General features: G+C 41.8%; 1 protein-coding gene across 1 annotated transcript in view; it reads right to left on the bottom strand.

The window, feature by feature from the left end:
- LOC139376933 (CUB and sushi domain-containing protein 1-like) overlaps positions 1-24567 on the bottom strand; it is a 438044-nt gene that overhangs the window by 102105 nt on the left and 311372 nt on the right. The window contains exons 19-23 of the mRNA XM_071119944.1: positions 23620-23736; positions 23176-23391; positions 12859-13047; positions 11731-11900; positions 57-213 (exon numbers count right to left, since the gene is read on the bottom strand). Coding sequence (XP_070976045.1) covers positions 57-213; positions 11731-11900; positions 12859-13047; positions 23176-23391; positions 23620-23736 — 849 coding nt within the window. The remainder of the gene's footprint in view (positions 1-56; positions 214-11730; positions 11901-12858; positions 13048-23175; positions 23392-23619; positions 23737-24567) is intronic.

The raw sequence follows: 24567 nt of genomic DNA, 5'->3' as shown, positions 1-24567 counted from the left end.
AACTTGAATCAGGGAATATATATATAGGCTGTGTCTCGAGGACATAATCTACTCACTGCTGTAGGTAAGTCTGAATCCCTTGTTTGTTTCAGTGCCGTTGCTGTTGAACTCAATCCAGAGATGATTTGAGGTACTGTTGATGATGACATTGTACATGTCAGTTTTGGAGAAATTGCCAAGAAGACGATGTGAAGTATCCTTCCCGTCATACACCTGTTGATGAAAGAACAACACTATAATGCACAGGTTTGTCAAAACGCTATTCATATTCAAGAGAATATTCAATAGCATATTGTATACTGTACAGTATGCAGCCTCTTGCAGTACAATTACAATATTTGCAGAGTGGCAGCGTAAGAGGTTTGAGTGAGTAGTTGAATATATACACTACGGGAGAATAATTCAAGTTGGGCTTCCAGAGGATAGTGGTCAAGACAAAGGCAGAAACATTGTAATGCGGAGGAAGGGTGCTTATTCCAAATAACATACACTACCGGTCAAAAGTTTTAGAACACCTACTCATTCAAGGGTTTTTCTTTATTTTTTACTATTTTCTACATTGTAGAATAATAGTGAAGACATTAAAACTATGAAATAACACATAAGGAATCATGTAGGCTATCAAACAAGCTAAGCGCCAGTACAGAGACAAAGTAGAATCTCAATTCAACGGCTCAGACACAAGAGGCATGTGGCAGGGTCTACAGTCAATCACGGACTACAGGAAGAAATCCAGCCCAGTCACGGACCAGGATGTCTTGCTCCCAGGCAGACTAAATAACTTTTTTGCCCGCTTTGAGGACAATACAGTGCCACTGACACGGCCTGCAACGAAAACATGCGGCCTCTCCTTCACTGCAGCCGAGGTGAGTAAGACATTTAAACGTGTTAACCCTCGCAAGGCTGCAGGCCCAGACGGCATCCCCAGCCGCGCCCTCAGAGCATGCGCAGACCAGCTGGCCGGTGTGTTTACGGACATATTCAATCAATCCCTATACCAGTCTGCTGTTCCCACATGCTTCAAGAGGGCCACCATTGTTCCTGTTCCCAAGAAAGCTAAGGTAACTGAGCTAAACGACTACCGCCCCGTAGCACTCACATCCGTCATCATGAAGTGCTTTGAGAGACTAGTCAAGGACCATATCACCTCCACCCTACCTGACACCCTAGACCCACTCCAATTTGCTTACCGCCCAAATAGGTCCACAGACGATGCAATCTCAACCACACTGCACACTGCCCTAACTCATCTGGACAAGAGGAATACCTATGTGAGAATGCTGTTCATCGACTACAGCTCGGCATTCAACACCATAGTACCCTCCAAGCTCGTCATCAAGCTCGAGACCCTGGGTCTCGACCCCGCCCTGTGCAACTGGGTACTGGACTTCCTGACGGGCCGCCCCCAGGTGGTGAGGGTAGGCAACAACATCTCCTCCCCGCTGATCCTCAACACTGGGGCCCCACAAGGGTGCGTTCTGAGCCCTCTCCTGTACTCCCTGTTCACCCACGACTGCGTGGCCACGCACGCCTCCAACTCAATCATCAAGTTTGCGGACGACACAACAGTGGTAGGCTTGATTACCAACAACGACGAGACGGCCTACAGGGAGGAGGTGAGGGCCCTCGGAGTGTGGTGTCAGGAAAATAACCTCACACTCAACGTCAACAAAACTAAGGAGATGATTGTGGACTTCAGGAAACAGCAGAGGGAACACCCCCCTATCCACATCGATGGAACAGTAGTGGAGAGGGTAGCAAGTTTTAAGTTCCTCGGCATACACATCACAGACAAACTGAATTGGTCCACTCACACAGACAGCATCGTGAAGAAGGCGCAGCAGCGCCTCTTCAACCTCAGGAGGCTGAAGAAATTTGGCTTGTCACCAAAAGCACTCACTAACTTCTACAGATGCACAATCGAGAGCATCCTGGCGGGCTGTATCACCGCCTGGTATGGCAACTGCACCGCCCTCAACCGTAAGGCTCTCCAGAGGGTAGTGAGGTCTGCACAACGCATCACCGGGGGCAAACTACCTGCCCTCCAGGACACCTACACCACCCGATGTCACAGGAAGGCCATAAAGATCATCAAGGACATCAACCACCCGAGCCACTGCCTGTTCACCCCGCTATCATCCAGAAGGCGAGGTCAGTACAGGTGCATCAAAGCTGGGACCGAGAGACTGAAAAACAGCTTCTATCTCAAGGCCATCAGACTGTTAAACAGCCACCACTAACACTGAGTGGCTGCTGCCAACACACTGACACTGACTCAACTCCAGCCACTTTAATAATGGGAATTGATGGGAAATGATGTAAATATATCACTAGCCACTTTAAACAATGCTACCTTATATAATGTTACTTACCCTACATTATTCATCTCATATGCATACGTATATACTGTACTCTATATCATCGACTGTATCCTTATGTAATACATGTATCACTAGCCACTTTAAACTATGCCACTTTGTTTACATACTCATCTCATTTGTACATACTGTACTCGATACCATCTACTGTATCTTGCCTATGCTGCTCTGTACCATCACTCATTCACATATTCTTTATCCCCTTACACTGTGTACAAGACAGTAGTTTTGGAATTGTTAGTTAGATTACTTGTTATTACTGCATTGTCGGAACTAGAAGCACAAGCATTTCGCTACACTCGCATTAACATCTGCTAACCATGTGTATGTGACAAATAAAATTTGATTTGATTTGATTTGATTTGATTTAGTAGCCAAAAAAGTTTTAAACAAATGAAAATATATTTTATATTTGAGATTCTTCAAATAGCCATCCATTGCCATGATGACAGCTTTGCACACTCTTGCCATTTTCTCAACCTGCTTCATGAGGTAGTCACCTGGAATGCATTTCAATTAACTGGTGTGCCTTCTTAAAAGTTAACCAGATGTTAATCAGATGTGTTGTGACAAAGTAGGTGGAGTACACAGATGATAGCCCTATTTGGCAAAAGTCCATATTATGGCAAGAACAGCTCAAATAAGCAAAGAGAAACGACAGTCCATCATTACTTGAAGACATGAAGGTCAGTCAATATGGAACATTTCAAGAACTTTGAAAGTTTCTTCAAGTGCAGTCGCGAAAACCATCCAGCGCTATGATGAAATTGGCTCTCATGAGGACTGCCACAGGAATGGAAGACCCAGAATAACCTCTGCTGCAGAGGATAAGTTCATTAGAGTTACCAGCCTCAGAAATTGCAGACCAAATAAATGCTTCACAGAGTTCAAGGAACAGACACATCTCAACAACAGCTGTTCAGAAGAGACTGAGTGAATAAGGCCTTCATGGTCGAATTGCCATAAATAAAAAACTAGTAAAGGACACCAATAATAAGAAGAGACTTGCTTGGGCCAAGAAACACGAGCAATGAATATTAGATCGGTGGAAATTTGTCCTTTGGTCTGGAGTCCAAATCTGAGATTTTTGGTTCCAACCGCTGTATCTTTGTGAGACGCTGTGTGGGTGAAGGGATGATCTCCACATCTGTGTTTCCCACCGTAAAGCATGGAGGAGGAGGTGTTAACCTTCTTTGGGACTGGGGGGCAGTATTGAGTAGCTTGGATGAATAAGGTGCCCAGAGTAAACTGCCTGCTACTCAGGCCCAAAAGCTAGAATATGCATATAATTAGTAGATTTGGATAGAAAACACTCTGATGTTTCTAAAACTGTTTGAATGATGTCTGTGAGTATAACATAACTCATATGGAAGGCAAAAACTGGAGAGAAATTCCAACCCGGAAGTGGGAAATCTGAGGTTTGTAGTTTTTCAAGTGATGGCCTATCCAATATACAGTGTCTATGGGGTCATATTGCACTTCCTAAGGCTTCCACTAGATGTCAACAGTCTTCAGAACTTTGTTTCAGGCTTCTGATATGAAGGGGGAGCGAAAAAGAGCTGTTTGAACCAGGGGACTGGCAGAATGCCATGAGCTAAGTTACAAGCGCAGCCGTAAGAGCGAGCTGCGTTCATTTTCATTTCTAAAGACAAAGGAATTGTCCGGTTGGAATATTATTGAAGATTTATGATAAAAACATCCTAAAGATTGATTATATACTGTACATCGTTTCACATGTTTCTACAAACTGTAATGGAACTGTTTTGACTTTTTGTCTGCACTAAGTGCCTGCGCCTTGTGAATTTGGATTTGTGAACTAAACGCGCAAACAAAAAAGAGGTATTTGGAGATAAATGATGGACTTTATCGAACAAAACAAAAGTTTATTGTGGAACTGGGATTCCTGGGAGTGCATTCCGATGAAGATCCTCAAAGGTAAGTGAATATTTACAGTGCCTTGCGAAAGTATTCGGCCCCCTTGAACTTTGCGAACTTTTGCCACATTTCAGGCTTCAAACATAAAGATATAAAACTGTATTTTTTTGTGAAGAATCAACAACAAGTGGGACACAATCATGAAGTGGAACGACATTTATTGGATATTTCAAACTTTTTTAACAAATCAAAAACTGAAAAATTGGGCGTGCAAAATTATTCAGCCCCTTTACTTTCAGTGCAGCAAACTCTCTCCAGAAGTTCAGTGAGGATCTCTGAATGATCCAATGTTGACCTAAATGACTAATGATGACAAATACAATCCACCTGTGTGTAATCAAGTCTCCGTATAAATGCACCTGCACTGTGATAGTCTCAGAGGTCCGTTAAAAGCGCACAGAGCATCATGAAGAACAAGGAACACACCAGGCAGGTCCGAGATACTGTTGTGAAGAAGTTTAAAGCTGGATTTGGATACAAAAAGATTTCAAACTTTAAACATCCCAAGGAGCACTGTGCAAGCGATAATATTGAAATGGAAGGAGTATCAGACCACTGCAAATCTACCAAGACCTGGCTGTCCCTCCAAACTTTCAGCTCATACAAGGAGAAGACTGATCAGAGATGCAGCCAAGAGGCCCATGATCACTCTGGATGAACTGCAGAGATCTACAGCTGAGGTGGGAGACTCTGTCCATAGGACAACAATCAGTCAAATATTGCACAAATCTGGCCTTTATGGAAGAGTGGCAAGAAGAAAGCCATTTCTTAAAGATATCCATAAAAAGTGTCATTTAAAGTTTGCCACAAGCCACCTGGGAGACACACCAATGTGGAAGAAGGTGCTCTGGTCAGATGAAACCAAAATTGAACTTTTTGGCAACAATGCAAAACGTTATGTTTGGCGTAAAAGCAACACAGCTGAACACACCATCCCCACTGTCAAACATGGTGGTGGCAGCATCATGGTTTGGGCCTGCTTTTCTTCAGCAGGGACAGGGAAGATGGTTAAAATTGATGGGAAGATGGATGGAGCCAAATACAGGACCATTCTGGAAGAAAACCTGATGGAGTCTGCAAAAGACCTGAGACTGGGACAGAGATTTGTCTTCCAACAAGACAATGATCCAAAACATAAAACAAAATCTACAATGGAATGGTTCAAAAATAAACATATCCAGGTGTTAGAATGGCCAAGTCAAAGTCCAGACCTGAATCCAATCGAGAATCTGTGGAAAGAACTGAAAACTGCTGTTCACAAATGCTCTCCATCCAACCTCACTGAGCTCGAGCTGTTTTGCAAGGAGGAATGGGAAAAAAATGCAGTCTCTCGATGTGCAAAACTAATAGAGACTTACCCCAAGCGACTTACAGCTGTAATCGCAGCAAAAGGTGGCGCTACAAAGTATTAACTTAAGGGGGCTGAATAATTTTGCACGCCCAATTTTTCAGTTTTTGATTTGTTAAAAAAGTTTGAAATATCCAATAAATGTCGTTCCACTTCATGACTGTGTCCCACTTGTTGTTGATTCTTCACAAAAAAAGACAGTTTTATATCTTTATGTTTGAAGCCTGAAATGTGGCAAAAGGTCGCAAAGTTCAAGGGGGCCGAATACTTTCGCAAGGCACTGTATAATGCTATATCTGAATTTTATGACACCTCTCCTTGGTTTGAAAATGTCTGTATGTTTTTCTGTGGCTAGGTGCTGACCTAACATAATTGCATGGTGTGCTTTTACTGTAAAGTTTTTTTGAAATCTGACACAGCGGTTGCATTAAGGAGAAGTTTATCTATAATCGTATGTATAACACTTGTATGTTAGATCAATGTTTATGATGAGTATTTCTGTAATTTGATGTGGCTTTCTGTACTTTCACAGGATGTTTGTTTGAGACAATGCATTTCTGAACATAACGTACCAATTTCAAATTAGGTTTTTGGACATAAAGATTAACTTTATCGAACAAAACACACATTTATTGTCTAACATGTAGTCCTGGTAGTGCCATCCAGTGAAGATCATCTAAGGTTAGTGATTCGTTTTAATGCTATTTCTGTCTTTTGTGACACCTTCTTTGGAAAATGGCTGTATGGTTTTCTGTGGCTAGGTGCTGACCTAACATAGCAAGGTGTGCTTTCGTCGTAAAGCCTTTTTGAAATCAGACACTGTGGCTGGGTTAACAAGAAGTTTATCTTTAAAATGGTGTACAATACTTGTATGTCTGACGAATTTTAATTATGAGATTTCTGTTGTTTGAATTTGGCGCCCTGCAATTTCAGTGGCTGTAGGCGAGGTGGGACACTATCCCAGAGAAGTTATGGTGTGGGAGTGCTTTTCTGGTGACACTGTCTGTAATTTATTTAGAATTCAAGGCACACTTAACTAGCATGGCTACCACAGCATTCTGCAGCGATACGCCATCTCATCTGGTTTGGGCTTAGTGGGACTATCATTTGTTTTTCAACAGGACAATGACCCAACACATCTCCAGGCTGTGTAAGGACTATTTTACCAAGAAGGAGAGTGATGGAGTGCTGCATCAGATGACCTTGCCTCCACAATCCCCCGAACTTAATCAAATTGAGAAGGTTTGGGTTGAGTCGGAGCGCAGAGTGAAGGCAAAGCAGCCAACAAATGCTCAGCATATGTGGGAATTCCTTCAAGACTGTTGGAAAAGCATTGCAGGTGAAGCTGGTAGAGAGAATGGAAAGAGTGTGCAAAGCTGTCATCAAGACAAAGGGTGGCTATTTGAAGAATCTCAAATCTCAAATATATTTTGATTTGTTTAACACTTTTTTGGTTACTACATGATTCCCTATGTGTTCTTTCATAGTTTTGATGTCTTCACTATTATTCTACAATGTAGAAAATAGCTCAATTTAAAAAGAACCCTGAGTAGGTGTACCAACATTTTTTACCGGCAGTGTACATATTAAAACTTACAGTCAAACAAAACTTACAACTACACAGAAATATGATACACATAGATATGAGAATGGCGCCAGAAGGAATGGCAGCCGTTTTACGGGCTCCTGACTAATTGTGTTATTTTGTGTATTCTTTGGTGCTGATCTTAACTTTTTTTGCACATAATGTTTCCTCCATTGTTTCCTATGACGAAAAAAGCTTCTGGACATCAGAACAGCTATCACTAACCTCGATTTGGACGAGGACTTCTACTTCAATGAGTCTGATAAGACTACGGTGGCAAATTAATAAATCAGTCCTACCCTCTAGTACAATCGCTGGAGAATAAACTGGAAGAGCTCTGTTCGAGACTATCCTATTAACAGGACATTAAGAACTGTAATATCTTATGCTTCTCTGAGTCATGGCTGAACAAGGACACGGATAATATACATCTAGCTGGTTTTTTTATGCATCAGAAGAACAGAACGGCAGAGTCCGATAAGATCAGGAGGGTGGTGTGTGTCTCTTTACTAACAACAGCTGGTTCACAATCTCTAATATTAAGGAAGTCTCAAGGTTCTGCTCGCCTGAGAAGAATACCTCATGATAAGCTGTATACCACACTATTTACCAAGATAATTTTCATCTGTATTTTTCATAGCTGTATATTTATCACCACAAACCAATGCTGGCACTAGGACCGCTCTCAACGAGCTGTATCAGGTCATAAGCAAACAACAAAATGCTCATCCACAGGCGGCGCTCCTAGTGGCCAGTGATTTTAATGCAGGAATACTAAAATCAGTTTTACTTCAATTCTTCCAGCATGTCACCCGTGCAACTAGAGGGGAAACAACTCTAGGTCACCTTTACCACACACAGAGATGCATACAAAGCTCTCCCCCACCCGCCATTTGGCAAATCGGACCCATAACTCTATCCTCCTGATTCCTGCTTACAAAAATCTACAGGACTGTTTCTCTAACACAGACTGGAATATTTTCCGGGATTCCTCCAACGACATTGAGGAGTTTACCACATCAGTCGCCGGCTTAATTAATAAGTGCATCGACGCCGTTGTCCACACAGTCACCGTATATATCCCAACCAGAAGCCATGGATTACAGGCATCATCCATACTGATCTAGAGGCTATAGCTGCTGCTTTCAAGGAGCAGGACACTAATCCGGACACTTAAGAAATCCCGCTACTCCCTCCGACGAACTATCAAACAGTGAAAGTTTCAAAACAGGACTAAGATCAAATGCTACTACACCAGCTCTGATGCTCATCGGATGTGGCAGGCCTTGCAAACTATCATGGATTACAAAGGGAAACACAGCCAAGATCTGTCCAGCGATGCAAGGCTTCCAGACGAGCTACAATTGAAGTCAGAAGTTTACATACACTTAGGTTGGAGTCATTAAAACTTTTTCAACCACTCCAAAGATTTCTTGTTAACAAACTATAGTTTTGGCAAGTCGGTTAGGACATCTACTTTGTGCATGACACAAGTCATTTTTCCAACAATTGAATTCCAGTGGGTCAGAAGTTTACATACACTAAATGCCTTTAAACAGCTTGGAAAATTCCAGAAAATTATGTCATGGCTTTAGAAGCTTCTGATAGGCGAATTGACATCATTTGAGTCAATTGGAGGTGTACCTGTGGATGTATTTCAAAGCCTACCTTCAAACTCAGTGCCTCTTTGAAAGACATCATGGGAAAATCAAAAGAAATCAGCCGAGACCTCAGAAAAACAATTTTAGACCGCCACAAGTCTGGTTCATAGTTGGGAGCAGTTTCCAAATGCCTGAAGGTACCACGTTCATCTGTATAAACAATGGTATGCAAGTATAAACACCATGGGACCACGCAGCCATCATACCGCTCAGGAAGGAGACGCGTTCTGTCTCCTAGAGATGAAAGTACTTTGGTGTGAAAAGTGCAAATCAATCCCAGAACAACAGCAAATGACCTTGTCAAGATGCTGAAGGAAACAGGTACCAAAGTATCTATATCCACAGTAAAACGAGTCCTATATCAACATAACCTGAAAGGCTGCTCAGCAAGGAAGAAGCCACTGCTCCAAAACCGCCATAAAAAAGCCAGACAATGGTTTGCTACTGCACATGGGGACAAAGACCATACTTTTTGGAGAAATGTGCTCTGGTCTGATGAAACAAAAATAGAACTGTTTGGCCCTATTGACCATCGTTATGTTTGGAGGAAAAAGGGGGAAGCTTGCAAGCCGAAGAACACCATCCCAACTGTGAAGCACGGGGGTGGCACATCATGTTGTGGGGGTGCTTTGCTGCAGAAGGGACTGGTGCACTGCACAAAATAGATGGCAACATGAGACAGGAAAATTATGTGGATATATTGAAGCAACATCTCAATACACCAGTCAGGAAGTGGTTTAAGGACAACAAAGTCTAGGTATTGGAGTGGCCATCACAAAGTCCTGACCTCAATCCTATAGAAAATTTGAGGACAGAACTGAAAAATTGTGTGCAAGCAAAGAGGACTACAAACCTGACTCAGTTACACCAGCTCTGTCAGGAGGAATGGGTCAAAATTCACCCAACTTAGTGTGGGAAGCTTGTGGAAGGCTACCCAAAACGCTACCCATCAACCCAGAAACCCTGGACCAACTCCAATTCGCAAACCGCCCAAACAGATCCACAGATGACTCAATCTCTATTGCACTCCACACTGCACTTTTCCATCATGAGAAAAGGAACACCTACGTGAGAATGCTGTTCATTAACTACAGCTTAGTGTTGAACACCATAGTGACATCAAAGTTCATCACCAAGCTCATCATCAAGCTCATCATGCACCTTCCTCTGCAACTGGATTGTGGACTTCCTGATGGGCTGAGTGGTGGTGAGAGTCCCCTCCTGTACTCCTTGTTCACCCACGACTGCGTGGCCACACATGAATCCAACACCATCATAAAGTGCCGAAGACAAGACGGTGGTAGGGCTGATCACCGACGACGATGACACAGCCTACAGGAAGGAGGTCAGAGACCTGGCAGTGTGGTGCCAGGACAACAACCTCTCCCTTAACATGGGCAAGACAAAGATGCTTATCGTGGACTACAGGAAACAGAGGGCCGAACATGCCCCCATTCATATCGACGGGGCTGTAGTGGAGCGGGTCGAGAGCTTCAAGTTCTCCGGTGTCCACATCACTAAGGACCTATCATGGTCCAAACACACCAACACAGTCATGAAGAGGGCATGACACCGCCTATACCCCCTGAAAAAGTTATACAGCTGCAGCATTGAGAGGATCTTGACTGGTAACGTTAGCCGACCGCAAGGCTTTACAGAGGGTAGTGCATACAGCCCAGTGCATCACTGCCATCCAGGACCTCTATACCAGGCGGTGTCAGAGGAAGAGCCTAAAAATTGTCAAATACTCCAGCCACCCAAGTCATAGACTGTTCTCTCTGCTACCGCACGGCAAGGGGTACCTAAGCGCCAAGTCTGGGACCATAAGGTTGCTGAACATTTAACGAAATGTACTATTTACATTAACACCCTTTATTATTTCTTTATTTATCTTAATTGTTTTGCACCGACTCTCCTGCACCTGCTCTATGCACACTCACAAGACTCTACCCACACATTCACACACACTACTGTACACTGACACTCCAACACACACACACAATACATACGCTCACACACACACATATTGAAGCCATACACAATACATACGCTCACACACACACACACACACACACACACACACACACACACACACACACACACACACACACACACACACACACACACACACACACACACACACACACTTTCACATCCTGATTGCCTAGGGGTCACTTTTACCACTACCCACATGTACTGTATTACCTCAATTACCTTAACTACCTCGTACCCCTGCACATTGACTTAGTAACAAAGCTCCTTGTATATAGTCTCGTTATTGTTATTTTATTGTGTTACTATTTCCTTTTTATTGAGAAAATATTTGTAAAACATTTTTAAAACTCTGCATTGCTGAGAATGGGCTCATAAGTAAGCATTTCACTGTAAAGTCTACACCTGTTGTATTCAGCGCATGTGACCAATAAAGTTTGATTAGATTTTCTGTTTAAAGAGATTGAACAGAATTTTAAAGGACAATCCCGCCACTTTATAACCAGTTATTATGTTGTTATGCACTACTGTAAGATTTGATACACATTTTCTCATTGGCCTCTCTATGCCTCAAGCTCTGGCATCATGTAATTTTAATGAAGGCATTAATAATTCATGATTTGACTGAGTCACTACCTCTGGTCTCTTACGGGTTACATTGGACCATATCTGCATTCAAAAAGTTGATGCTGCAGTGAAAAAGTCTCACATTGAGTCCTTTATTAACTATTTGAACACCTTGCAGTGAGAAGACTATGCATTGGGCTGTATTGATATGTAACATCTGCGGAGTAAATATCCAGTGTTGTGTATGAGTGATGTGAGACTCACCTTCAGGTAATCCCCCTCATGGAGCAGGAAGTTAGTGGCCGTGACACGGATGCCCTTCCCTGCCTCAGTCTCAATGCGGTAAATGCACTCATGGTTATTGTCATAATTGGATGGGTAATTGGGTGATAGCAGAACCCCCTCGCTCCCAACGGTAGTGGTCCCACATTCAGCTAGGCAGAGAGACAGAGCGAGAGAAAGTGAGAGCGAGAGAGAAAATAAGCAAGAGAGAGAGAGAATATGATATTAAGACATTTCATGGCAATCTGGGTTTAAAGTCAGAAAAAATATCTTTAGAGAACTGTCATATTTCCCTACACACTAGACGCTGCTCATTCCAGACAACGAGAGAGAGAGAGAGAGAGAGAGAGAGAGAGAAGACCTGTGAGAAAAGTCATATCTGTCTGTTATGAATCTGAATAGGGGCATTAAAGGAGCCGTTTAACCCTAAGAGGAGAGTTCACCACAAATGTTCAGCAGGTTGAACCCAGAATACTTCAGCAGCTGCGACCTGTTATCCACTGATGGGCCAATCAGATGTTTCCCCTGCTGGAATTTTGATGAATCTCCACAACAGAAACTTGAGGGGAATATGAATTAATGAACAGCTCTCTGCATTAAGTGTGTGTTGGTCACCAAGGCTCGGGGCTGTGCTGGGACTGGATGTCCTTGTAGTTAATATTCTGATGTTGTACCTCAGGTATAAAAGCAAATTCTGCCTGTAGACCTTGAGCCATGTGAGTTTAAAATCTAGTTCTGTTCTCGTGGGGTTATTGCCTAATTCTCTCTACTGAACTTTTTATGAGAAAACACATGGCTCTTTGTAGGGGATGACAAAATGACAGCCAGATCATTTGTGGTTTCTAACTCTGCCCTGGTTTCATGCTCTGCTTATAGAAGTATGCTTAACTGGAAGCATTTGGGTAATATTTTTGAGATTTTAAGTTAACCATTTGACAATAGTCAGAAATGTAGGGAAATCAATCATTAGAATCTAGCTCATGGACTTGGATTATACTGTATGCTCAGTATAGCTCCTTCTCCTGCCGTTGGCAAAGTACAGTACAAGTTATTTCAAAGTACAAGTATTCTCAGTTTGTCCAAATGAAATGAAAGCATGTGTCCACCTACCCACACACCTTGGCAGGGCTCCACTCCAGACCCTCCGGCCTCCCCCCAGGCAAGTGATCTTGTGGTCCCCCTCCAAACGATAACCCGGGAAGCAGGAAAAAATGAGCGAGTCCCCCACTCCAAACTGGAACCCAACTCGCCGACTGTAGGCTGGCACTCCTGGATCTTCACAAGGCTCTAGGCTGTACTCTGTGGAATACACCAACATGTTTCCTAACCCTCAAACTGCTAACATAATTTAACTGGGGTCATTTTGACCCAAAAAATAAACTATTTGAAGAAAAAAAAACAATCACAGCAAAATGTCAACTTCATTTAAATAATGTTATCTGGAAAACAAATGTACCAAAACAGACTTATTTTTGCTTAAAAAAAAAGCTCTAAATAAAATCCACATTAGTACTAAAATACAGATTTACAATCATTTGATTGTAGTATCATTTAGTTTTTTAAAATGTTGAAATATATTTTTTTATATATGGCTCAATATGTGTGTGCCTTGTAACCTCTACAGCAGTGGTTCCCAAACTTTTTATAGTCCCGTACCCCTTCAAACTTTCAATCTCCAGCCGCATATCCCCTCTAGCACCAGGGTCAGCACACTCTCAAATGTTGATTTTGCCATCATTGTAAGCCTGCCACACACACACTATTAGATACATTTATTAAACATAAAAATAGGTGTGAATTCTTGTCACAACCCGGCTCGTGGGAAGTGACAAAGAACTCTTATAGGACCAGGGCACAAATAATAATATAATAATAATCAATCATTTTGCTCTTTATTTAGCCATCTTACATATAAAATTATATTTGTTTATCAAAAATTGTGAATAACTCATCACAGGTTAATGAGAAGGGTGTGCTTGAAAGGATGTACATAACTCTGCAATGTTGGGTTGTTTTGGAGAGAGTCTGTCTTAAATAATTTACCACACACAGTCTGTGCCTGTATTTAGTTTTCATGCCAGTGAGGGCCGAGAATCCACTCTCACATAGGTACGTGGTTGAAAAGGGCATCAGTGTCTTAACAGCTCAATTTGACAAAGCATGATACTCTGAGCGCAGCCCAATCCAGAAATCTGGCAGTGGCTTCTGATTAAATTAAATTTTCATAGAACCACTGGTCGCAATTTTGATGAGGCTCTCTTATACAGATATCGGTAAGTGGACTGGAGGCAGGGCATTGAGGATGGTCTTTATTCATTCAGACAGAGAAGAGCTCCAACTTCTTAATCATAGACTCAATTTTGTCCCGCACATTGAATATAGTTGCGGAGAGTCCCTGTAATCCTAGATTCAGATCATTCAGGCGAGAAAAAACTTCACCCAGATAGGCCAGTCGTGTGAGAAACTCGTCATCATGCAAGCGGTCAGACAAGTGAAAATTATGGTCAGTGAAGAAAACTTCAAGCTCGTCTCTCAATTTTAAAAAAAACGTGTCAATACTTTGCCCCTTGATAACCAGCACACTTCTGTATGGTCGCTGCCCATATCATTGCATTGTGCAGAAAATACACAAGAGTTCAGGGGCCTTGCTTTAACAAAGTTAACCATTTTCACTGTAGTGTCCAAAACGTATTTCAAGCTGTCAGGTATTCCCCTGGCAGCAGAGCCTCTTGGTGGATGCTGCAGTGTACCCAAGTGGCATTGGGAGCAACTGCTTGCACGCGCGTTACCATTCCACTATGTCTCCCTGTCATGGCTTTTGCACCATCAGTAGAGATGACAACACATCTTGACCACCAAAGTTCATTTGATGTCACAAAGCTTTCCGGTACTTAAAAAATATCCTCTCCTGTTGTCCTTGTTTCCAGTGGTTTGCAGAAGAGGATGTCTTCCTTAATTGACCCCCCATAAACGTAACAGACATATAGCAGGAGCTGTGCCCACCACGTCTGTTGACTCATCCAGCTGTAACACATAGAATTCACCGGCTTGTATGCAAAGCAGTAATTGTTTCAAAACATCTCCTGCCGTGTCACTGATGCTTCGTGAAACAGTATTGTTTGATGAAGGCATTGTCTATGTAGTTTTTTTGGCCTTTTCCCCCAGCCATATTGGCGGTAGCAGGAAGAATTAAGTCCTCCACAATAGTATAGGGCTTGCCTGTCCTAGCCACTCGGTAGCTCACCATATACAAAACTTCTAACCCCTTCTTATTAATGGTATCTGTTGCTTTTATACATGTCTTACTACTCAAAAGTTGTCTTAATTCTCGCTCAAAAAACACCAGTGGCTTGTTTTTCAAATTGGCATCTTTTATTTCTAAATGTCTGCGCAAGAGTGAAGGTTTCATCGAGTTGTGAGATAGTACTTTTGCACATATAACACACTGTGGCTGAGGAAAGGCACTACCCCCAATATAAGTGAACCCCAAATCAATGTAGTTCTCATCATATTTGCGCCTCTTTGATGGTCCAACATCCAGGTCTGTTTTTCGGTGCTATACCAGGTAAGGGGGCAGTAGCTCTTTGGCTGCATCAGATTCACAACTGTTAGTGTCCATGCTAGCTGGGCTAACAACAAATGTAGAATTACTGATGCTAGCATTGGATGTGCTCGTGGAAGCAAAATAACTTCTGTCGTCGACAGGTGCAGGTGTAGTACTGCTGGTAGTAGCAGTACTACCAGTAGAGCTGGTATGTGTCTCTATGGATGTGCTCGTGGAAGCAGAACTTGTGTTGTTGACAGGTGCAGGTGTAGTACTGCTGGTAGTAGCAGTACTACCAGTAGAGCTGGTATGTGTCTCTATGGACGCAGGCCTTACCTTTATTTTTATTTTTACCATTTATCAATTTTCAAGCAAACAGAATGAGCAGCAGCTACGTTTGGCTACATACGGACCGTTAGTTGGAATCCTGCGAGAGAGTAAAGGTTAATGTGATTGGATGTTCATTATTTGACTACGCTACCTGTATTTGACATTGTGTTGTTATTTCGCTGAACACTAGATGGTTTATTTTTTATTTTTGTCAGTGAAACGAGGCTACTCAGGCGAGAAAGAAACCTCACCCAAATGTATAGCCCCGTTGGAAAATATAAATGGATTGTTTGAAAATGTGAAGATTTTTATATTTTATTTGTATAAATATTATTATTCTAATTTAAAAAAAACATGTGAATCACATTTTTATTTGACATATTCCCAATTTGGGAATACCTGCTCTACAGGATCGGTCCTCCTGGCGGGACAGTTGAGATATCGTAGTCTAATGCGATTAGCATGAGGTTGTACAGTAAGTAACAAGAACATTTCTCAGGACATTTCTGATATTGGCAGAAAGCTTAAATTCTTGTCAATCTAACTGCATTGTCCAATTTACAGTAGCTATCACAGTGAAATAATACCATGCTATTGTTTAAGGAGAGTGCACAGTTATGAACTTGAAAATGTATCAATAAACCAATTAGGCACATTTGGGCAGACCTGAACAACATTTTGAACAGAAATGTAATGGTTCATTGGATCAGTGTAAAACTTTGCACATACACTGATACCAGCTAGTGGCCAGAATTGAAATTGCGCCTAACCTAATACCTAACCTAATACATTGTGACCTTTCGCTTGCATTTCAAAGATGGAACAAAAAACAAAACAAAGCATGTTTTTTTCTTTGTATTATGTTTTACCAGATCTAATGTGTTATATTCTCCTACATTAATTTCACATTTACACAAACTTCAAAGTGTTTCCTTTCAAATGATATCAAGAATATGCATATCCTTGCTTCAGATCCTGAGCTACAGTACAGGCAGCTAGGTTTGGGTATGTTATTTTAGGCGAAAATGTAAAAAAGGGTCCGATCCTTAAGAGGTTTTTAGAAAATAACAATGTGTGATGATATGCATTTGAGTTATTAACACCTGTTGGGCCTCTCCCAACACAAACAGACTAATTGTTTGGTACTAGCATAGCTGAGAAGTCTCAACTCCACTATTACAATGGAGTTGAGTGGTGATGAGTTTTGGTGGAGTATACCTCCAACTACATTGAGTCATAAGAGTCTTAAATGAATGTCTTGTAGCCTACCTATGTTTGTCCTGTGTTAAGGCATTCTTTTCTTTGGGTGCTGCGATCCATATTTTGGGATTAAAATCACATTTTAAGCGACCTCCGCCAAGGGAGCAGATAACAGATAAGGAGCAACCCGTCATTGCACGGAATATTTAGTAGTTTTGTCAGGGGATGCGTAAAGACATTTTTTTTCAATCAAAAACTATGGATGCCAACTCCCACTGACTACAATCAAGAGAAGCACAGGTACAAAGTAAGCATGACACAATTGATAGTTCTTAAAGTATTGAGCATGTTTGAAGTCACTAACTTCATACTTGATTGGAAAACAGTGGATTACGCGGGGCAATTTAGTCACATTGAATGACGTTTTTATCCAAAACTACGGATTGTAGCACCGACTTTACACAGGACAAACATAGGTACGATTTAAAGAATGGACATTTTTACAGTATCGTCTGACGTCACTCCGCCAAAACTAATCGACACAATTACATAGCCTACATATGGTGGAGCTGAGAATGCTCAGCTAGTATGAACATTGCTTGCTAACCATGCTATCCTTTGTGTGTTTTGTAATCAAAGTCTGGTCAGTAAAAGGGTCTGGTTATCGTAAGTGATGTTACGTTTGATTCCGGAGCTTCAAAGCATGTATCGAAATTGCTTGCGCCTCGATCTCATCTACAGTGTTTTTACGCAAAATGGTACGCAAGCATCAGAACGCTCAGCAACGCAATCGTGCAAGGCAAACGCAGCGTTTCATTGGAAAATAATGTACTTCTTGTGTACCAAAATGCAAAACTGTCATTGTGATGAGCCTAAGCAATTAACTTCTGCCGAGTTCACATGCAAGACGGAACTTGGAATCTCTGAAATCTGGAGAAATAAACATCTATCTGATGTTCACACACTGATATTTATTGCTGACCAGCAGATGTCACTAATGTGTATTGCGAACAAATAATGAAGCTCCGAGAAATGAACTGTTTTTCAGCACAATTTGGGGAAACTATGGAGCCTTCAGAAAGCCTCGGTTTCCCATAATTAGTAATTATTATTATTATTATTTATTTAGAAATGTTAGTATTACCTCTGTTTGGTAAAGCCAACCTGTCCTGGTCTCTACTCACCACCAACGTGAACTGGCTCCTACTTGAGCTCACCGGTGAAGACCACAGCTTTACGCTTCGATCACACCGACATCATCATTGCATTTTGGTACAGCAGAAGTAAATTAATTCCCAATAGAACACTGCATTTGCCTTGCAGCCTTGCAGAGGTAGTTGTAGTACGTTATGTGTGATGCATATGTTGGATTTATCGAACGTATGCGTCAAACTGTATGCGTGGACGACTTGACAGAAATGGTAGCAGAAGGTGAATGTTGAACTTTTGTTACACACAAACAGTACCCAGATGATGCTGCGTAACTTCTGCACTGTCGGTGTGATCGAAGCGTTAGGCACGTCTCTCATTATAAGGTTTCTCCCGTTTCTCTGAGGTGTTGTCATTGTTTATTGGAAATGTTAATGTTTATGCTAATAATGTTTTTTTTTTCATAAACGTGTTGACCACTGGAATGTTCATTGGGTAATTGCAATAACTTTAAAGTGTGTTATCATTGTTCTGTGGGAATTTACCTATGTAAAGGTATAAACGATTTATCCCTGGTAATGGGGTTATTATTTAGGATTCCCTAATCCTCATGCAGGGCTGTTTGTCTAGGTAACATGCTGTTACTATAGCTCTGCCATACTCAGATGTTTATGGGCATTTTGCCCTGTGTTTGAAGTGCTTTTGTCTTTGTACTCGAGTCGGGTTATTATATTATTGGCAGAGCAAGTTTATTATTTTGCAACCAAGTTTGAAGGCCCAATGCAGCCATTTTTATCTCAATATCAAATAGTTTCTGGGTAACAGTTACGGTAACTTACTGTGATAGTTTTCCATTAAAATGGTCAAAAATAAACAAAAATAGTAATTTACCAAAAAACGACACATTTTCTCAAGACATTTGCGAGGACTGTCTAGGAGTTGTCTGAGTGGGGAGGGGAAGGGCGCAAAAGCAATGCATTAAACACAGAGTGGATCAATCCTTGAATGGAGGAGACAAATGGGATGGATATTTACAATACAGTGCATTCAGAAGGTATTCAGACCCTTTCCCTTTCTCCACATGTTGTTATATTACAGCCTTATTCTAAAATGTATTAAATTAATTTATTTCCTCATCATTCTACACACAATACCGCATAATGACAAAGCGAAAATAGGTATTTACATTGAAAATGCATATTAAAGTATTCAGACCCTTTGCTATGCGACTCGAAATTGAGTTCAGGTGCATTCTGTTTCCATTGATCGTCCTTGAGATGTCAACTTGATTGGAGTCACCTGCAGTAAATTGAATTGACAGGACATGATTTGGAAAGGCACAATCCTGTCTATATAAGGTCCCACAGTTGACAGTGCATGTCAAAGCAAAAACTAAGCCATGAGGTCGAAGAAATTGTCTGTAGAGCTCTGAGACACGATTGTGTCGAGGCACAGATCTGGGGAAGGGTACCAAAAAATGTCTGCAGCATTGAAGGACCCCAAGAATGCAGTGGCCTCCATCATTCTTAAATGGAAGAAGTTTGGAACCACCAAGACTCTACCTAGACCTGGCCACCCAGCCAAACTGAGCAATCAGGGGAGAAGGGCCTTGGTCAGGGAGGTGACCAAGAACCCAATGGTCATTCTGACAGCTCCAGAGTTCCTCTGTGGAGATGGGAGAACCTTCCAGAAGGACAACCATCTCTGCAGCACTCTACCAATCAGGCCTCTATAGTAGAGTGGCCAGACCAAAGCGACTCCTCCGTAAAAGGCTCATGACTCTCAGACCAGAGAATCTTGTTTCTCTTTGGACTGAATGCCAAGCGTTACGTCTGGAGGAAACCTTGCACCATCCCTACAGTGAACCATGGCGGTGGCAGCATCATGCTGTGGGGATGTTTTTCGGCAGCAAGGATAGGGACACTAGTTAGGATTGAGGAAAAGATGAACGGAGCAAAGAACAGAGAGATCCTTGATTAAAACCTGCTCCAGAGCACTTAGGACCTCAGGATGCAGGAGTGACTTCGGGACAAGTCTCTGAATGTGCATGAGTGGCCCAGCCAGAACCCGGACTTGAACCTGATTGAAATCTCTGGAGAGACCTGAAAATAGCTGTGCAGCAACGCTCCCTATCCAACCTGACAGAGCTTGAAAGGATCTGCAGAGAAGAATGGGAGAAACTCCCCAAATACATGTGTGCTAAGCTTGTAGCGTCATACCCAAGAACAGTCAAGGCTGTAATCGCTGCCAAAGGTACTTCAACAAAGTACTGAGTCTGAATACTTATGTAAATGTAATATTTCTGGGGGGTTTTCCTAATACATTTGCCAAAATTTCAAAAAAACTATTATTGCTTTGTCATTATGGGGTTTTACGTGTAGATTGATGAGGGGGAAAAAACAATTTAATCAATTTTAGATTAAGGCTGCAACAAAACAAAATGTGGAAAAAGTCAAGGGAAATGAATACTTTCCGAATGCACTGTAACCAGAAAACTATCTGTTATTGGCAAAGAGGTTCGGAAATCGTATTGTTATTGGTCGATTCACTTATACCACCCGATGATGTCACCAGGCAAGCCAAAACTCCATCCATGCAAAACCTGCTGTTTAGAAGATCATGTGTAGATTGTGTTTCCAACCAGCAACTATCAAAAATAACAGTGATCACATTTTTATTACACTTTTACAGTGTTCATTTCATCAGCTGTTGTACACATATGAAACAAAACACGTTTGAAGTATGTATATCTTTGTAGATACAACTCTGGAGCCAGTCTTCTCCATCACATGCACTATAAATACAGTGCCTTGCGAAAGTATTCGGCCCCCTTGAACTTTGCGACCTTTTACCACATTTCAGGCTTCAAACATAAAGATATAAAACTGTATTTTTTTGTGAAGAATCAACAACAAGTGGGACACAATCATGAAGTGGAACGACATTTATTGGATATTTCAAACTTTTTTAACAAATCAAAAACTGAAAAATTGGGCGTGCAAAATTATTCAGCCCCCTTAAGTTAATACTTTGTAGCGCCACCTTTTGCTGCGATTACAGCTGTAAGTCGCTTGGGGTATGTCTCTATCAGTTTTGCACATCGAGAGACTGACATTTTTTCCCATTCCTCCTTGCAAAACAGCTCGAGCTCAGTGAGGTTGGATGGAGAGCATTTGTGAACAGCAGTTTTCAGTTCTTTCCACAGATTCTCGATTGGATTCAGGTCTGGACTTTGACTTGGCCATTCTAACACCTGGATATGTTTATTTTTGAACCATTCCATTGTAGATTTTGCTTTATGTTTTGGATCATTGTCTTGTTGGAAGACAAATCTCCGTCCCAGTCTCAGGTCTTTTGCAGACTCCATCAGGTTTTCTTCCAGAATGGTCCTGTATTTGGCTCCATCCATCTTCCCATCAATTTTAATCATCTTCACTGTCCCTGCTGAAGAAAAGCAGGCCAAACCATGATGCTGCCACCACCATGTTTGACAGTGGGGATGGTGTGTTCAGCTGTGTTGCTTTTACGCCAAACATAACGTTTTGCATTGTTGCCAAAAAGTTCAATTTTGGTTTCATCTGACCAGAGCACCTTCTTCCACATGTTTGGTGTGTCTCCCAGGTGGCTTGTGGTAAACTTTAAACAACACTTTTTATGGATATCTTTAAGAAATGGCTTTCTTCTTGCCACTCTTCCATAAAGGCCAGATTTGTGCAATATACGACTGATTGTTGTCCTATGGACAGAGTCTCCCACCTCAGCTGTAGATCTCTGCAGTTCATCCAGAGTGATCATGGGCCTCTTGGCTGCATCTCTGATCAGTCTTCTCCTTGTATGAGCTGAAAGTTTAGAGGGACGGCCAGGTCTTGGTAGATTTGCAGTGGTCTGATACTCCTTCCATTTCAATATTATCGCTTGCACAGTGCTCCTTGGGATGTTTAAAGCTTGGGAAATCTTTTTGTATCCAAATCCGGCTTTAAACTTCTTCACAACAGTATCTCGGTGTGGTGTGTTCCTTGTTCTTCATGATGCTCTCTGCGCTTTTAACGGACCTCTGAGACTATCACAGTGCAGGTGCATTTATACGGAGACTTGATTACACACAGGTGGATTGTATTTATCATCATTAGTCATTTAGGTCAACATTGGATCATTCAGAGATCCTCACTGAACTTCTGGAGAGAGTTTGCTGCACTGAAAGTAAAGGGGCTGAATAATTTTGCATGCCCAATTTTTCAGTTTTTGATTTGTTAAAAAAGTTTGAAATATCCAGTAAATGTCGTTCCACTTCATGATTGTGTCCCACTTGTTGTTGATTCTTCACAAAAAAAATACAGTTTTATATCTTTATGTTTGAAGCCTGAAATGTGGCAAAAGTTCACAAAGTTCAAGGGGGCCGAATACTTTCGCAAGGCACTGTAAATACCAACTATTTCAGTATTTGACCTAATGACGTCTCAACTGTTACTGCTTCACATTGACTTAATAGTCGGCTGGGTTCCTAATCCATTTTTCATCAAAAACAGTGTTCTAATATCCAGTGGTGGAAAAAGTACCCAATTGTCATACTTGAGTAAAAGTAAAGATAAACTTAATAGAAAATGACAAAATTGAAAGTCACCCAGTAAAATTCTACGTGAGTAAATGTCTAAAAGTATTTGGTTTAAAATATACTTAAGTATCAAAAGTAAATGTAATTACTAAAATATACTTAAGTATCAAAAGTAAAAGTATACATAATTTCAAATTCTTTATATTATTAAGCAAACCAGACAGCACCAACATTCCAACATCATTTACAAATGAAGCATCTGTGTTTAGTGAGTCCGCCAGATCAGAGGCTGAAGGGATGACCAGGGATGTTCTGTTGATAAGTGCATGAATTGGACCATTGTCCTGTCCTGCTAAGCATTCCAAATGGTACAAGTACTTTTGGGTGTCGGGGAAAATGTATGGAGTAAAAAGTACAATATTTTCTTAAGGAATGCAGTGAAGTAAACGTAGTCAAAAATATGAATAATAAAGTAAAGTACAGATACCCTAAATAAACAACTCAAGTAGTACTTTAAAGTATTTTTACTTAAGTACTTTACACCAATGTTAATCACTGCAGTGACCTCATATCTTTTAATCTACATGAAAGGAACTATTAAAATGTATCCGCAACAACTGATTACCCTTTATACACAATATGTGACACCCACCTGAGAAGGACATGTTGAAACCTTCATAGGACATGGAGAAGTCGGAGACAAAGCGGAGCTGGGCGCTAAAGTTTCCAAACAAGCCGGCCTTGATGGAGGGGGGCAGGACGGAGCCAGTGAGCCGGGCCACGGGTTCCGTGAAGCTGCCGTCCTCTGTGATGAGGAGGTAATCATGGGAGTCCTCCAGGTGGAACGTATGGAAGAGCAGCTGCACTCCTGGAGAGTTTCAGATAAGATTAGGCCTCCCTAAGTCACACATCAAAAACCCTGTCTCCACGTCACACCAGCCCTAAGGGAGGGCTGGGGCTTAATGTTAATGAGAATATAGAGACTCATCATTCAAATGGGGTGCTGTAGGGCCAGTCACAGCGGATTTTACTCACTCAGTTGCTGCAACAAATTATTGGTTGGTACTTACATTAGACAGCTATTCGTGAGGCTTACCTTTGCCATGAGACACCTCTATTGTCCATGTGCAGTTCAATGAGTTTGGGTAGAAATCAGGAAACCCAGGGGAGAGTATGGTTCCTTTTTTACCAAAGATATAACCACCACACAACGCTAAGGGAAACAAAATGAAACATCATGAATGAGGCATTGTTTTTTAAACTCACATATTTTGAGAACATTTCCATTATTAAAGGGCAACTCTGCTACTTTTCAATCTCATATTCATTATCTCCAGCACCAAACCAGTGTCTACATATGTAGGGCGTTTCTATGATCTGTGGTTAAAAATATATTAAAAGGTCCTATTTTTTTAAATGTTGGTTTTCAAATCTGCAACGTGTTTCTTTCTTTTTTCTTTCTTTTACCCCTTTTTCTCCCCAATTTCGTGGTATCCAATTGTTTAGTAGCTACTATCTTGTCTCATCGCTACAACTCCCGTACGGGCTCGGGAGAGACGGAGGTTGAAAGTCATTCATCCTCCAATAAACTGCTTCTTAACACAGCGCCCATCCAAACCGGAAGCCAGCCGCACCAATGTGTCAGAGGAAACACCGTGCACCTGGCAACCTGTGGCAGGCCGCGCGCACTGCACCCGGCCTGCCACAGGAGTCGCTGGAGCGCGATGAGACAAGGATATCCCTACCGGCCAAGCCCTACCTAACCCGGACAACGCTAGGCCAATTGTGCGTTGCCCCACGGACCTCCCGGTCGGTTACAACAGAGCCTGGGCGCGAACCCAGAGTCTCTGGTGGCACAGCTGGCACTGCAGTACAGTGCCCTTAACCACTGCGCCACCCGGGAGGCCGTGCAACGTGTTTCTAGCCAGAGGGAGGGTATTTTCTTGCACCCCATGTCACTGCAAATCTCATGTTTGAAAATCACTGTTTTTAAAATGTTTAAACCTTTTATGATGTCATTGGGGATAACTTTTTAACGTTTATT

The sequence above is a fragment of the Oncorhynchus clarkii genome, chromosome 20 (assembly GCF_045791955.1).
Source record: "Oncorhynchus clarkii lewisi isolate Uvic-CL-2024 chromosome 20, UVic_Ocla_1.0, whole genome shotgun sequence".
In the NCBI taxonomy this organism is placed as follows: Eukaryota; Metazoa; Chordata; class Actinopteri; order Salmoniformes; family Salmonidae; genus Oncorhynchus; species Oncorhynchus clarkii.
Note: the sequence above shows the minus strand (reverse complement) of the source record. Positions and strands in the feature narration are given on the sequence as shown.